Below are 16,424 nucleotides of genomic sequence, written 5' to 3' on the forward strand. Positions count from 1 at the left end.
CCACATGGGTTTGGTGAAACTTGTTGAAATGTAATGCCTCATTTCCAATATATGGTACGACTCGACTCACTTTCTTGGTACCAAGTACTACTCCCTCAGTGTAGGCGGGATTCCAAGCTGATTGTCATAACATTGCCGCGTTTAACTGCCATTCTAGTATCGTCTTCCTCGGAACGGTGTTAAACTGTGTGCAACGGCTTTAAAATGTGTTTTCTTTTGTTTGGTGGGTGTGTTTCTCGTTTATTGGCTGTGTCACAGGTGATACCCAATCAGCAGAGACGTGTATGTAAACTCGTGGTAATAAAAAGGCAGAGCGCTTGCGCACACAACAGGGTGTTCACAAACGATTTGCTATGTTTTGTTGGGGCTTAACGTGGCCAGGTATAAGCCAGGTGTGTGTGTGTGTGTGTGTGTGTGTGTGTGTGTGTGTGTGTGTGTGTGTGGACTGCTTACCTTACGTTGCAATTAAAATGAAGGCTGAGTTCCAAAATATGTGTGGTTAAAGCAAGGGCACCAAAAGTAGGGGATGGAACGTAGGGAAGGGGCCTTTGCTGCCCTCCTCCCCCAACACACACAATTTGCCCTGGCATGATTTGGCGCTGCAGCTGGTGTGATCCCATCACAAGACGGTGTCTATTTTTTAAGTGTTATTTCTTTTAAGCCATTTTGGTTTTAAAAACTGCAACAACAAAAAACGGTAAGCACATGAGCTGTTCTTCAAAAGAACTCAGTAGCTTATGCACTCTGATAAAATGACCTGTTGCAATTGTGGTCAATGATAAATTGACCTAAAAAAGCCAAAAACCCAGATATAGCTAATTGTGTCCTGTGTGGCATCTAATTCCACGGGCTACATGAACATAATGAAACCACTCTCCCTATGTTCCCCTTTCCCTCACCTTTACTGTCTCCCCCTCTCTCACACACATTATGTGGGGAATTCCCTTGCATCTATCATCATCAAGGCCGTACCATGATAAGATTGCAGTCTGATCGGCTGTTGGCTAGTTTTTTTAATGTCTTGGGATACCTGTAGCTCCTTTTCTCTCTCTCTCTCTCTCACACGCACGCACGCACACACACACACACACACACACACACACACACACACACACACACACCATAAGCCTACTACACGCTACACTACAATGGGGGATTCTCATATGTTTTTGCACAACCGCAAAATTTACATTCTGGCACGTGGTTGTGCCAGAATTTCATCAGGTAGGCCTATTGAAACCTGGAGGAGTGACGCTGTGAGCTTTCTTTAGCTTGATGATGAAATATACTCTTGTCAAATGCCTCACCCTATCCCATTACATCTCACACATACATGCACGCACACATACACACACCTGTTTCTCTTCTACATTTAGGCCTACTTGCCAAAAATACTTTTCCAATAAGGGAATCAAGTCCACCTTCACATTATGTTTTTATTATGTCCATTGTGCCACTTTTGTCAGGCAAAACCCAGATATAGCTAATTGTGTCCTGTGTGGCATCTAATTCCACGGGCTACATGAACATAATGAAACCACTCTCCCTATGTTCCCTTTTTCCTCACCTTTACTGTCTCCCCTCTCTCACACACATGATGTAGGGAATTTCCTTGCATCTATCATCATCAAGGCCGTACCTGTAGCTCCTTCTCTCTCTCTCTCTCTCTCTCTCTCTCTCTCTCTCTCTCTCTCTCTCTCTCTCGCTCTCTCTCTCTCACCCACACACACACACCACAGGGGCTGGTAGATGGTGTTTTAAGCCCCCAACGTCTCCTTCCAGGCAGCACTGCTACCGTTGACTTCAAAGCACCTAACCCTAACCTTAACCATAACCATAACCATAACCATAACCATAAGCCTAATCCCAGAGACGTAGGGGGCTTAAAACACACAACCTGGCACGTAGTTGTGCCACAATTACATCAGGTAGGCCAATATAAACCTGGAGGAGTGACGCTGTGAGCTTTGATGATGAAATATACTCTTGACAAATGTCCCACCCTATCCCATTGCATCCCACACATACATGTACTTGCCAAAAATACTTTTCCAATAAGGGAATCAAGTCCACCTTCACATTATGTTTTTATTATCTCCATTGTGCCACTTTTGTCAGGCGTGTGAAGTTCAAAGTGAAGAGGCCGAGCTTTTGACTCTCTCGGAATAGTGAGGCTGGTGGATGCGCATTTTCTCTCCCTTTCGTTTTCCACCGCACAGCATTTTGCGCAATCGCAGGGAGAGCCGTGGAAAGTCTTGCGTCTCGTTTTCTCAACTCGCATTCATGCAGCGGAGGCGAGAGGGAAATCCATGACTTCCGCGTTTTTCCTCCGTGTCTGAAACTGTGTGTATAGTAGGCTACTGCATACTATAAAAAGCCATCATGGTGCTCACAGACGCGACATTCACATTAAGACGCGGACTGGGCTGTGTGATATTAAGAGGACTATCTTTGTGGAGGTAAACCCCCAAACACCTGGAGCTTTACAACTTCTAAAGCCTTTTGTTCACTGAGTCTAAAAACTGGACGGTTTGAACAGTCTCCCTGAAGCTCAGGCATCCTGCCGATTGATGGGACATCAAGATAAAGAAATGGACATTGAGTCTCTTCAGAACAGCGGCCGCCGCCGTGGAAGCTGCCTGGACGTTTTTCTCGTCGGTTCAATCATTTGTCTGTTCGTGACAGTGGCAGCTGTGGCTGCTGGCGGACTTATGGTTGTGATGGAGCTGCGGTCCGAGCTGCAGTCCAAACTCCCGCGTACGCATGGTGAGTTTGAAAAGTCGAAGCTGTCAGGAGACCCAGCATACAAGGTAAACAAATGACTCCTGTTATTACAATCTGAACAATCACCTTTTTCCTCTCCTATTTACAGTTTGACCCATCCGTCCTCTGCACATTTTAATCATCCATGTATTTTCGATTTTGTCAACAGATGGAGAATTTTGCCTATTTGCAAGCCATCTCAAGTAAGTCCGCTTTTATTTAAAGCAGCCACATAACATACATGTTTAGTGACAGATTCACAAAATTATGCAAACTGTTTGAGTATGGAGATGAGAATGGTGTCTTCCTTTAGAGCCATAATGTAGAACTTTTATTCTCTCCATAGACAGTGTAATTTCCAAATTTTAAAGATCCTTCATTTGCATCACTAAAATGACATGAAAAAGATTTAGTTATTTTTAGCTGTCCTTAATCATGTCAGACTTACGGCCAGACAATGCCAGAACGGAATGTAACTATCAAGCCTGTTGTTGCTCTGTGTATACATCATCTAAATTAGATGTGTTTGTCTTCTCCTGCAGGTGAGTTGAAGAACTCCACCATGCCCTGGGCTCCAGTCCACTACGCTACCAGGGAGTCGGTAGGAAGCAACTTCTTGTTTGATGCAAAGCAGCATTGGCTGAAGGCCGAACAGGAGGGGACCTACTTCATATACATTGAGCTCAACCTCACCTGCATCTACGACTGCAACGCAGGCATCGTCAGCGTGAATGTGGGCGATAAGCTCACCTGCGAGGTGGAGCTTCCGGCTGTGGCAGATTCAAAACCTGTGAGCAGGAAGTGCTGGACAGTGAGCCAGCTCAATGGACAGAAACTGTTCACTCAGATGATTGTACCAAAGGGACTGCAGGACTGGAAACTGGAGCTGAGCAGCTCAAAATTTGGGATGTTCCTTGTGGACTAATATGGACATTGTACATCTGTCATCATGATGCAGATCCACCCCATGACCTTTGGGCCGTAACTAAAGAACAACACTCGTTTTTGTTTACTTAAAGTCCAAGTAGGTGAAAATGGGCAGGCACGTGCCATTTTCAAAGCTATGACCAGATTTCTTGCAAACTAAGACAATGAAGCTTATCAGGATTTTAAGGTGGAATCTAAAGAGAAGTTGCATTTATGATGATGCAAACAGCGTATGAAAAAGACTGGACACTCACCTCATTCTGCATACGTGTAAATATGTTATTTTGTATATGATGTATTTATTTGGAACTATTTATATAAATATTTTATACACCTTTATTTTGATGTAGATATCACTACATTCATGTTCATGTGCAATATGTTGCAAGTTGAATTAGCCTACATTGACTTTATAGCTCAGTTTTCATTTCATAAATGGCTGAGGGCATATAGTTTAGGCTTACAAAAATGTGTCTGCTGTGTTCTGCTCCAAAACCCCAACAAGCTCCTCAGAGACCTCATTAAGATCTAGTGTAGTTAAAGTGAAGTCATTTAATCTCTTCAGTGATGAGTAACACTCTGCACTTTTACAGAAACAAGGTCCCATAAAAATGATCCGTCTGTAATCAAAACATAACCAGAATGACTAAAATATCTTTAATATGTGGACTCATGAATGGAGAAAATGTTTTGTTTTTGAAAGATATGTACTGTAAGTCCTATGGACAAACTACACATTGGTAAATGTATTTTATTGTTATCCATATTAAACTTGGAAATGGTGAACACTGAGATCATTTTGGTGTGAGTGGCAAATGACGAGTGTGAAAGTGATTGTGACAAAGTTACAAGTTGGACGTATGAAAGGTTTAGGTCAGGGAAAGTTCCTTGCTGTTACGCAACCCATACCGGGAACTGGATGTACATCACTTCCTGTTTATTTACCAAACAGTGTGGTTTGGAAAAAAAATCTCTATGTGGGCCAGCAAACAAACACAATTACACCTCCTGTGTGATATAACCCCAAGTGAAAAGAACATTACCTGCTGTTATGATGTATGAGTTACGGCTTTAATTTAGTCAGTGCACACACGAAGCAGAAGGAATGCTCAAATATCTAAGACGAAATGCTGAATGAGATTTGAAAAAGTCTAGCTTGTACTCCGCACTATAGCACTTTCACAGACTGACTATGCTCCGATAGATAGGCTGCATCAATGCATTGACCAAATAAATGGTTGGACGAAACAGAATTTTCTATTAAATAAAGACTAAACTGAGATCATTGTCTTTGGTGCTAAAGAAGAAAGGCTAAAAGTGGACGTTCATCTTGAAAAAAACATCCGAAATATTGGCGTTATTAGGGATTCTGATCTCAATTTTAACAGCCAAATCAAGTCAATAACAAAGTCAGCCTATTATCACCTTAAGTATGTAGTGAAACGTACATACATATCTAAACAGGATTTAGAAAAACAAATTCATGCCTTCATCTCAGGTTAGTGATAAAGGAAAAGTTGCAGTATGTAAAGATACAAGCTTTAAAGTGGGGTTAATCTAAACCCAAATGTGCTATTATGTGTTAGAATGTGTTAGAAAAGATCATTGAACATCATTCAACATTGAAGTGTTCTCCATGAGTGTGAACAACTGTGAGTCACTCTCCTGTTAAAAATCCCAGTCAGCATCCTGTTCACAGATATACAGCGCTTGTTAAGAAAATAACTTTTGGTTGAGTATGAAGAAGAGAGTCAAATAAGCTAATAGCTTTCAGTTAAACCAGAAGTAATACAAAGTGATTAGATATTTTTGCTGAATATTTGTCAGTAATGAGGTCATGTTATTTTGGTGAATGTTTCTGTCACACAGCTTAAAAGAGTCACTGTGCTGGCAGCTCAACAGCAAAGCTGTGAAAACCACTTCCTCATTTTAGAGACACACATTGCATTTTAAATATCTTGACTTTTTTTATTTATTTTTTTAGATTCATACTAGTTCATAGATTACGTTCTAATCTGACAAATCTAATTCTGCTGTAAATATGTTTAATTCATCTCTAATATCTTTCTAATAAAATCTCGTTTGTTGTTCTTTCACATACTGTAACTAAGACAAATAGACTACGTCATATTTTTTCAAGTGACATACACAAGGGGGTCCCTGGTATATTCTCTGTGTTAAGGGGTCCTTGGCTGAAAAAAGATTGAGAACCTTTGGGTTAGACTACTGTAATGGTATTTTCTCAGGTCTCTCCAAGGAAGCACAAAGGCAGCTTCAGCTCATTCAGAGTGCCGCTGCTTATGTTCTCACAAAGACTAAGGAAGCTGAACACATCACACCAATTCTCACGCAGGTCTCTGCAATGGTGACCAGTCACTTCTAGCATTGACTTTAGGTTACTGCTGGGTGTCTATAAATCATTTAATGGTTTAGGGCCTAAATACATTTATGACCTACTTCATCATATGAACCCTCCAACTTCTTTGGTCATGTGGGACGTAGTCAGAACAAAACATGATGAAGCTGCAATTAGTTTATAATCCCATCTACTGTTTGAACAAACTGACAGAATATCTCAGATTTGCACCAACTGTAGCTACTTTTAAGACCAGGCTAAAGACTTATGTATATTGCTGACTTTGATTTGAAATTGCACTCTCTGCTAGATTTGCACTAAAACGTGTACATTTGCCTTATATCTATCTTGTCTTTTTTTCTTTCTATAGGTTACTCTTTTATTCTACTTACCTGTGTCTTTTTAAATGTCATTATGTAAAGCACCTTGAGTTGCCTCGGTGTATGAAAAGTGCTATATAAATAAACTTGCCTTGCCTTCAAAAAGCTCTTAAAAACTCCACTGAGCAGCAAACAGCAGAGAGACACGGTTGATGATTAGCTGGTGAACATAATGGAATATTTAGCAGCTAAAGTGCCATATATTTTCGTCATGTGTTTGGTAGAGACCAAACACAGAGTGAATTGGCCCTATTGCAATTATATACATCATGGACACAAGCACAAATACATGATATTGTTCCATAAATGCTGGATGTGTAAAAAAGCAACTGTTTGCAAACACGTTTGCTATATGTACTTAAAAGGTGATAATATGTTATTGTTGTGTTAGTAACTTGTTTCCACTGCCCACAAGTTGTAGTAAAATAACAATCTATTTTTGACCTCTAGTAGCGCTACAGAATCGTTTTTTTTTTTTTTTTCATTATTATTGGGCCCTTGTTTTGTTTGTATTGTGCACATGCACACAGGTGATGTGATTCACATTCAAAAATGGTTTCCCACTATTCAACTGATCTACAAGTGGTGGTAACGCACCAAGAAATGCAACAATGCACTGAAGACTAAAACTAGTAAACATGTAAAGAAACAATGGACGACTGAAAATACGTAAAAAAATCAGCTTTGCGAATGTTTTATGAGGAAGCAAATGCAGCCAACACTATGCTTTTTGGTGAGTAACACTGAATGTAAACATAACTTTTGTACACTTAAAGGACAATTCCACCGCAAAATGAACCTAGGGGTTAATAACAGATGTGTACCCACTCGATCAACCCACTCGAGCTTGAAAGAAGCTAGCGCGGACCACTGATTAGCTTACAACGCTAGTATTCAGGACACAGGGAAAGTAAAAACAAATTGCTGTTTTGTACCACTAAAAATGCTCAAAATATCACCAAACTTCAACGGTAGCATAATGAAGGTCCCTAAATGTTAACCGAAGCATTGAGAACTTTGTAAGTGTACAGACAGTATATTGAAATTGAAGATTATAAAGACACTCGCGTTCATGTTTACATGCCGCCACCGTCTTGAAAACCAGTCATGACTTACAGCTGGCAATGCAAACTAAAATCAAAAGCAATTTGCTCAATGTATCTGAAATAATCGCACCGATGTAAAACATAACTTGTCTAGTGTACTTACTCGGTGGATAACTGTCCATCTGGTCCCTCCGGTCTGGGTCGCCGTCTCCAATCTATTTTCGGGACATGGAAACAAGTTTCAAGTACAGCCCTGTTTATCAGAGAGGGGAAATCTTCAGACTGTACAAAACACTGTGTCGCGACGCAACAGGTCCCACTCCGTGCAACACAGACACTCCTGTTCGGTGGCCATAGCTTCACAATGTCCGCAGGTACACCACTAGTTTCCCGAAGTATGAGGCTGTGTTGCGGCATTGACTACCGGTAGCTCTCTCTCTCTCGTAGCCCTTTCACGGAGCTCCCGCAGCTCTTTGTTCAATAAACTGTCTGTACACTTACAATGTTCTCAATGCTTCGGTTAACATGTAGGGACCCTCATTATGCTACTGTTGAAGTTTGGTGATATTTTGAGCCTTTTTAGTGTTATAAATAGCGATTTGTTTTTACTTTCCCTGTGCCCCGAATACTAGCATTGTGCATTGTCAGCTAATCAGCGGTCCGCGCTAGCTTCTTTCAAGCTACAAACACATTCAGTTAGCATGAAAACATGTCCCAGAGAACGACAGAGTGGGTACACATCTGATATTTTATGTTACGTTTTGCACGGAATTGTCCTTTAAAAGAAACACCATAATGCACCTCTAAAGGTGCATTTACAAAGGTAAAGGTGCATAAAACATTTGCAAAGCCAATTTCTAAAGTATTTATAAAATCATGCATGTAAACGTGCTGGTTTTCTTTCTTCTTCTTGTTGGCATTGTTGTTGCTGGCTCCGTTGTTGGCATTGAGCTGGAGTCACTCACAGCAACTGCAGAGAAACGGACCATGAGTAGGATGCTGGTGATCATGGACAATGACCACCACCCACTACACAGCACGTTCATTAAACAGAGAAGCATGTTCAGTGGCAGACTTCTGTCACTGTCATGCTCAACAGACAGGTTGAGGAGGTCCTTTGTCCCCAGGGCCATCCAACTCTTCAATACTACACAAAGGGGGAGGGGAGAAATTGACTTTTCAGCATGAGCCCGTCTCTCTCAGCCCCTACCATTATATCACTTTGTCTGCTGTACACCTGACTGTCTTATAGGCTATATTAGCCCTCCTACACAATCTGGACTGTGGTCATATCTTATAACTTATTCCCTGTTATACACTCACCTTGAAGATTATTAGGAACACCCTACTAATAGCGTGTTTGACCCCCTTTCACCTTCAGAACTGCCTTAATTCTTCGTGGCACTGATTCAACAAGGTGCTGGAAGCATTCTCTAGAAATGTTGGCCCATATTGATAGGATAGCATCTTGCAGTTGATGGAGACTTGTGGGATGCACATCCAGGGCACGAAGCTCCCGTTCCACCACATCCCAAAGATGTTCTATTGGGTTGATATCTGGTGACTGTGGGGGCCATTTTAGTACGGTGAACTCATTGTCATGTTCAAGAAACCAATTTGAAATGATTTGAGCTTTGTGACATGGTGCATTATACTGCTGGAAGTAGCCATCAGAGGATGGGTACATGGTGGTCATAAAGGGATGGACATGGTCAGAAACAATGCTCAGGTAGGCTGTGGCATTTAAACGATGCCCAATTGGTACTAAGGGGCCTAAAGTGTGCCAAGAAAACATCCCCCACACCATTACACCACCACCACCAGCCTGCCCAGTGGTAACAAGGCATGATGGATCCATGTTCTCATTCTGTTTACGCCAAATTCTGACTCTACCATCTGAATGTCTCAACAGAAATCGAGACTCATCAGACCAGGCAACATTTTTCCAGTCTTGAAAGGTCCAATTTTGGTGAGCTGTGCAAATTGTAGCCTCATTTTCCTATTTTTAGTGGAGATGAGTGGTACCCGGTGGGGTCTTCTGCTGGTGTAGCCCATCCGCCTCAAGGTTGTGTGTGTTGTGGCTTCACAAATGCTTGGCTGCATACCTCGGTTGTAACGAGTGGTCATTTGAGTCAAAGTTGATCTTCTATCAGCTTGAATTAGTCGGCCCATTCTCCTCTGACCTCAAGCATCAACAAGGCGTTTTCGCCCACAGGACTGCCACATACTGGATGTTTTTCTTTTTTCAGACCATTCTTTGTAAACCCTAGAAATGGTTGTGCACGGAAATCCCAGTAACTGAGCAGATTGGAAAATACTCAAACCAGCCCATCTGGCACCAACAACCATGCCACGCTCAAAGTTGCTTAGATCACCTTTCTTTCCCATTCTGACATTCAGTTTGGAGTTCAGGAGATTGTCTAGACCTGGACCACACCCCTAAATGCATTGAAGCAACTTCCAAGTGATTGGTTAATTAGATAATTGCATTAACGAAAAATTGAACAGGTGTTCCTAATAATCTTCAAGGTGAGTGTAGATTGTTCTGTTAAGGGACCGTTCGGTATTTATGGAATGGACCACCGGAGGAAAATAGGGGCGGGTCATGTCTTTTTATATTTTGCTGAGGGGAGGGTCATCCAACATTTTTTAGTCTGCAATAAAGGTTTCCTAAATGCCATGTTTATAAATGTGATGTCAGCTTACTAATTGATTGTGGGTTTTGTGTAGATTTGGACTTGTACACATTTATTCCACTTTGTTTAAACAGCAAAGTGGAGAGGCCTCGTTCACCTATTTGGAGCTGGCTGGTGAATGTGACGCTCGTATCGGCCTTGCTGGATACACCGTGACTCTGTTTGTGGATCTACTGATCGCTGTGGATTACTTTTTTTTCGTGTCATTGGATTACGGCAAAATGCGGATCTTTTTTCTTAACTTGTCTTAATGTTTTATGGTGTGACTGCGCTTGGTTTCTGCGTTTGGAGAGGCATCTCAACAGACTGTAGGTCCAACACTGATTGTTCACTGTTACATTTTAGTTGAATTTAAGAGTCTGTCTATTGTGTTCCAAAACAGCTGTGCCGCGATTGGATTTCATAAGGGCGAATTGTTAAATTGTTACAATGTAACTTAAAAACTTTAAAAATAAACATATTATATTTATACATTATAGCTGTAAAAAACAAGTGGCATCTGTACTTCTTTGTTAAGTGCAAACTTGCATGTGATGGGAGGGTCATTCCTTTTTTTCAAATCGTTTTGGAGGGTCATAGAAAAATTATTACTGACAAGGGGAGGGTCACGTCTTTTTAGGTTAGAGGCCACAAAACTCCTCCGGTGGCCCCTTAATTAAATAACGAACAGTCCCTAATATTTAATAATAAGCTATTGCACTGTTCAATTCCTGCACTGTTCACTTTTGCACTACTACCATTGCACACACTCTACCATAGCACCTTATTATGGTCATTGCATCACATGGTCAGTCCATACCAGACCTTTGTAATCACTTCACAAATGTTTAACTATTTAAATTTCTGTGAGTGATTTTATGTGTGATATATGTGTGTATGTGTGTTTGTTGTGTTAAGTTTGTCTAAGCTACTGGATGCCTAAAATTTCCCTTGGGATGAATAAAGTATCTATCTATCTATCTATCTATCTATCTATCTATCTATCTATCTATCTATCTATCTATCTAGCTATCTTTTTCCCATTTCTTTGTTGACGCATTACTGCCACCTGTTGATCAGTGGATAGTGTGAAACCATCGGTAGGACTGTGTGACATGCACTCAACAGTGCACCCCATCTACACCCAACAGTTATATACTTTTATGAAATGAATATAGTATGTGATGTATTCTAAATATTAATCCATAAAGTAACTAATACCTACAGTTGTTAAATGAATGTAATGGAGTAGAAAGTACGGTCGGAGTAGAGGTATAAAGTGGCACAAGATAGAAACAAAAAGTAAAAGTAAAGCATAAGTAACTCAAAATTATACTTAAGTACAGCACTTGAACAAATACACTTGATATATTCCAACACTGTAATTGACATGAGGTGTCTTCTTGTGCAAAGCTTTCATGCTCAAGCTGCAAGAGTATTATCCTGTTGTGTGTTTGTTTCACTTAGATACAAAGATGTTTATCTGCATCTCAGCAGGAAATGACCCAAATGTCTCTGTTGCATCTGAGGTCAGTCTTTCCACTCACACACATATGGTTACCTGACTGTGTACCTGTCTACATGGTTTCCTCTGTCTTCACTATATTCTCATTGTTGTGCTTTGCTTTTTGTGCTTTTTTCCCACTCTAATTCCCTGGCAGAATTCCCTCATTGTTTGCCGACCTCTCCTTTACTTAACTTTTCTGTACCTCAGTATGTCTTTTTTCTCATATGACACTGCTGCAATGTCTGCAAAACGTTCCCCAGTACACTGCGAGAAGAGCTGAGTCAGTCACACCAACCTCAGCACCTCAGCAACCCTTCCCCTCCATCCTCTCCGTGGTGCATCCTTACTCAACCACATCCTGCTCTTCACACACACACACACACACAGAGGCGTTGGTGTATCTTGTGTATCGATAAATCTGCAGCTGTGGTTTGTGTCAGTGTGCTTAAGCTATCCAAGTTGGTTCCATTGTTTGACATGTGTTTGCACAGTTTGTAATGTGAGCAGAATAGAAATCTGTTCACATTGTATTACAGATAATCTATTTAATACATTTTTTTGTTGATTGTTTTATCTGTCAGTATGACCTTTTCAGGAACTGATGCCACCTCACATTTTTGTTTGATAAGAAAGTATTTTATTCACACAATAATCTATACAACAAATTATCAAGTAGGATTATATCTGAATATCAGATACTTTTTATGATATCACAACCATTTGTGGCTTATTCATAAGGGATTCAAATACATCCATTGAGTACAGTATAATTTAGATTATATATATTGTTAGACATATATACAATTCACCACAATATATGGTGTAGCACAGAGACATTTAATGATGCAAGTATCAAACGCCAAACGCAAGTTGCGTTGTGGGCGGATCTCGGGCGCTGTTGCTATTATAACGGCGGGATAAATTACTTTTGCGCCCGACGCAAATCTAAAATGGGTTGGTCTGAAGTAGCTACATTACTCATAGGTGTGGTTTGGGCGTAACGTGCAATAAACCAATCAGAGCGTTATCTCACATTCCCTTTAAAAGCAGGCGCGCTTGTTTCATGGCGGATTGCTATTATAATGGCGGATTTGCTAGGCGAATGCTCTTAATACAGCCATGGGCGCACACCAGGAGCAGTTCACAGCCGAGGAGACCGACGTTTGCTATAGATTTTTCATTTTGACAAAATGTAAATAAAGAAATGTCACAAAAAAAAATACTTTCCGATGTTTTGGCCTCACTCTTACTGAATCACGAGGTTATGAATGCATGGTGATATTTTTGCAATGTAGTCTAACATTAGACCGAGATTACCTCACTACTAGACGATGCAGCTCTTCTGTCTTCCTCTCCCGTGCTGTTAATGGGGCATTTGGGTTAAGTGGCATCGGCACATGCAGTTCAACATCACATCTCCTTAAGTCCTCTAATATTTCCTCATTTATGTCATCAACACATCCATGATTCATAGAAATGTTGTGTAAAACAAGGTCATATTTTTCCTTGTATTTATGTATGTTTTGCAAAAATGGGAACTGCTGGGTCCGTGAGATGAGAGAAGCAAAGTGTATGCGCGGCGTGCAAACTCTACATTACGACCAAGTATGCGCACTTAAAATAGCATCTGAATAAGCGCCACTGACTTTAGACTAGGTTTTTCCTGGTCTGTGGCAGAATTGTTTTCTGAGCCCCCGGGAGCGCAAGTTCATTCCCTAATTTACCGACGTGAGTCTGTGGAGGGAAAAGTCCGCTATTCGTCAGGTGCAAAATAGGAATGATACATGCGTCGGTGTACAAAGTCTATTACAAAGGTATTATTGCTGCATATTGCCTGGAAATATCATAAAGGCTCCCATGAGGTTTTCAGCAGGTCCTTGACGAATCTTATCTATATTCTTCAATGTGACAAAAATTTTATCTCCGCTCCGCAGGTGGAAGATCCCAGCCAGGAAACTGTTCCACAGATCTTCCCCACCTGAAGCCTTTGCAGTCGAAGGTTTCTGGGTCCGGCAGCGGAAACTAAAGGAAACATGCCCCATATGTCAGAAAGCAAACTTACCACAACACAAAAACGACAGCACCGACTTCAATTTGCCTTTAAAGCTACAAATTGGTTAAAGCCATGTAAGCACTGGTAAGCACATGTGCTTCGACAAAGGAAAGAAGGAGTGGTACACTGACTAACCTTTTTGATTTCATAAGTTCTATAGATTCATCATAGGCAGTGGTGTCTTTCATGACCATGTGCTGGATAAGCAAACACTCTTCTGCGGCATCTAATGTCACTTTGGAGTAGAGGTAGTAGTAACCATCCTTCTCAACCAACAACCGGCCATTTTCGTAACCCATTTTGTAGGTGATGGTTTCGCCATTTTTATGTTCCCACTGTACCACATTGTTCGGCCCTTTAGGATTGTTGGAGCCTGGGATCAAGATGAGAAAGAAGAAAATAAAGGAGAATAGTTTAAAATTAATCATTAAGATCATATACAATGTTTTGGTTTGTGTGTTGAGAGGGTTCTAACCTATCAGTTGAGCAAAGGGTCTCTGTTGGACCTGTTCCAGATGTGGTCGCACTGTGGGAATCTCATTGGACTCTGTTCAAGAAGGAAGGGTCAGACCATCAAACCAATCAACGTAAATGTGTGAGGTTTTGCACGTGCAATATCTCAATCTCATATTTGTGGCCCATCATAATCAGGTATGATTACAGAGACAGCGAGAGTAACTCCTTACCATTAGGTCCAACTTGACTCATTATGGTGCCACCCTGAAACAGAAAAAAGCTGAAAACTCCCACACACACAGCAGCACGACAGTGACTCTACAGCGGCCACGGATATGTGAACTGGACACCCACACTTACCTGCTGACCAGATGTTTGGGAATTGGACATGTTCTGGCAGAGAGGATGAGACTTACAGAGGGAAAATTCCTGCAGTGAGAGGAAGAAAAAAGGGGGTGAAAAATACAGAATGATCATATGGGTGAGTAACAAAATCTGTGTGTGCTTGCCAGCAAGATGTCAATAGTTCAAAAATTATTTTATTTGGTCATAAAGGTATTTGAATGCCTCAGTTTTCATGTGATATAAACATTAAAACAAAATAATGTAACAAAATGTTACATGCCAACTTCCTGTCTTTTTAGCTACTGAGAAATACAGTGGTGGTAAAGGTTTAAACTGTAGTGAATATTACATAACATTTAAAGTGTACAATATAATTGAGGCAGATGTGTAATAAACAGCATTATGAAACTTTCTTTAAAAAGTGAAGTTATATTGTGGGTTTGCTCTTGAGAGAGAAAAGAAAGGGAAGTAAAACTATAGAGAAAGAGTCCATTTGACACATTTGTCATCATGGTCCTGTAACTTAAAGAGCAAATAACAACCCACGAACAAATGTGTTCAGCTGTCCACTAATGTCTGTGGCTGGTTATGACGTAGAGGAAAATGGGGAAATTCTCGAGGATAGGAATTTCCATGTGCTTCAAGCTGTCTCTTCTCCCTTTACTCACGCAGACACACACAGACAAATTCACATGCAGGCATCAGCCTCACCTGCGTTTTTTTGTATAGACTGTAGATAAAACATCCCTCGATAACAAGTCCAAACAGGGCAAGTCCCACCATCAGAAGAAGAAACCTTTGGCCAACTCTCGCCCATCTTGGTTTCTTCCCACTGTGCACAGAGACGTAGTTGGCTTGGCTGTCCACCACAAACACCTGGGGGCATGTACCCACACCGCCCTCTGCCATCCCACCAGATCACACTCCAACTGGGATGTTAGGATTAATGGTAAAATGGCCTGAGGTGGCGAGGAAGGGATACTGAAAGAGACAGGGTCAGGGTTAGGTAAAGCAAAGAAACTGGGAAGAGAAACAAAGAGAGACAAGAAAAAACTAAGAAATAGAAGACAGAAACAGACTGAGAGACAGGCATGAGACACAGAGACATGGCCTTGTCTACTGTGCTTATAATAAGTACATGCAATGCAACCAGCTTCTGGGAAACAAAGTAATTTCTACATAACCTGACTACTGCAAGCATACAAGAAGAGACAGTTTCAACACGCTCAAAAAATAAATAAATAAATGACGTCCTATTGTTATTTGTTCAAGGTAGTTCAGAAAGAGATTACCTTCGATTTAAATGTGCACCAGATGTTTCCCCACAGCTCAGCCAACCATCCAGCCGCACAGGTCAATTTTCACACGCTCCTCTGAAACTCCTTAGGGATATTACCAAAAATGTTCTTAAACAATTAAACTGAAATAACAATAAAATCAATTTCAGATATGTCACTGTGTATCATGACTTCTCTAAATGTCTCACTTTCTGAGAAGAAGAAAAAAAAAAACACCACAAGTATAGATCTATGTGCTCCTTCACCACTTGCGTTTGCTCGCCTGCTGTCAACTATCCCTAATATTGCTTTACAAGCAAGCTCATGTAAGGAGGAAATGAAGTTGACACGGGGAAGAGAGAGAGAGAGAGAGAGAGAGTGTGAGTGTGAGTGTGTGTGCGTGTGCGTGGGACACTCCCTACAAATATAGGCTAGTTGTCGTCCCTCAGCTGACACTTCCTTTTCTCTGTCATGTTCTATTAAAACACTTTTGGTTTGTTTGTCTCAGTGTCTGTATCCATTTGTTTTTGTGTCAGTTTCTGTACTGTTGTCGTTTTGTCCAGCTGAACCATGCATTTGGCACATTTTTAACCCTATTGAACCGTGCAGTGTGCAATGTTAAACAACAGTAGAGCTGGT

The 16,424-nt window shown here is 41.0% G+C and overlaps 2 protein-coding genes across 2 annotated transcripts; one reads left to right on the top strand and one right to left on the bottom strand.

Moving 5' to 3' along the window:
• Positions 1–2,092: 2,092 nt before the first annotated feature.
• LOC116042829 lies at positions 2,093–4,482 on the top strand. Its single transcript, XM_031289236.2, has 3 exons — positions 2,093–2,810; positions 2,933–2,966; positions 3,306–4,482. The coding sequence occupies exons 1-3, from the start codon at positions 2,571–2,573 to the stop codon at positions 3,686–3,688; spliced, it is 657 nt and encodes a 218-aa protein (XP_031145096.1). The 5' UTR covers positions 2,093–2,570; the 3' UTR covers positions 3,689–4,482.
• An 8,979-nt stretch (positions 4,483–13,461) lies between these two features.
• LOC116042825 (tumor necrosis factor ligand superfamily member 14-like) lies at positions 13,462–16,134 on the bottom strand. The gene is made up of 7 exons (XM_031289231.2): positions 15,801–16,134; positions 15,220–15,489; positions 14,524–14,592; positions 14,394–14,427; positions 14,183–14,254; positions 13,843–14,080; positions 13,462–13,676 (listed from the first exon to the last, which is right to left on the bottom strand). The coding sequence occupies exons 2-7, from the start codon at positions 15,415–15,417 to the stop codon at positions 13,472–13,474; spliced, it is 816 nt and encodes a 271-aa protein (XP_031145091.1). The 5' UTR covers positions 15,418–15,489; positions 15,801–16,134; the 3' UTR covers positions 13,462–13,471.
• Positions 16,135–16,424: the final 290 nt, after the last annotated feature.

The sequence above is a fragment of the Sander lucioperca genome, chromosome 4 (genome assembly GCF_008315115.2).
Source record: "Sander lucioperca isolate FBNREF2018 chromosome 4, SLUC_FBN_1.2, whole genome shotgun sequence".
In the NCBI taxonomy this organism is placed as follows: domain Eukaryota; kingdom Metazoa; phylum Chordata; class Actinopteri; order Perciformes; family Percidae; genus Sander; species Sander lucioperca.

Bases quoted from the DNA above. Each gene is read 5' to 3' on its own strand.
- LOC116042825 (XM_031289231.2), bottom strand. From the start codon at position 15,417: ATGGCAGAGGGCGGTGTGGGTACATGCCCCCAGGTGTTTGTGGTGGAC. The intron at 14,428-14,523 runs GTAAGTGTGGGT...TTTCTGTTTCAG, and splicing joins CCCAAACATCTGGTCAGCAG to GGTGGCACCATAATGAGTCA. The intron at 14,255-14,393 runs GTAAGGAGTTAC...CTTCTTGAACAG, and splicing joins GAGTCAAGTTGGACCTAATG to AGTCCAATGAGATTCCCACA.
- LOC116042829 (XM_031289236.2), top strand. From the start codon at position 2,571: ATGGGACATCAAGATAAAGAAATGGACATTGAGTCTCTTCAGAACAGC. The intron at 2,811-2,932 runs GTAAACAAATGA...TTTTGTCAACAG, and splicing joins CAGGAGACCCAGCATACAAG to ATGGAGAATTTTGCCTATTT. The intron at 2,967-3,305 runs GTAAGTCCGCTT...CTTCTCCTGCAG, and splicing joins CTATTTGCAAGCCATCTCAA to GTGAGTTGAAGAACTCCACC.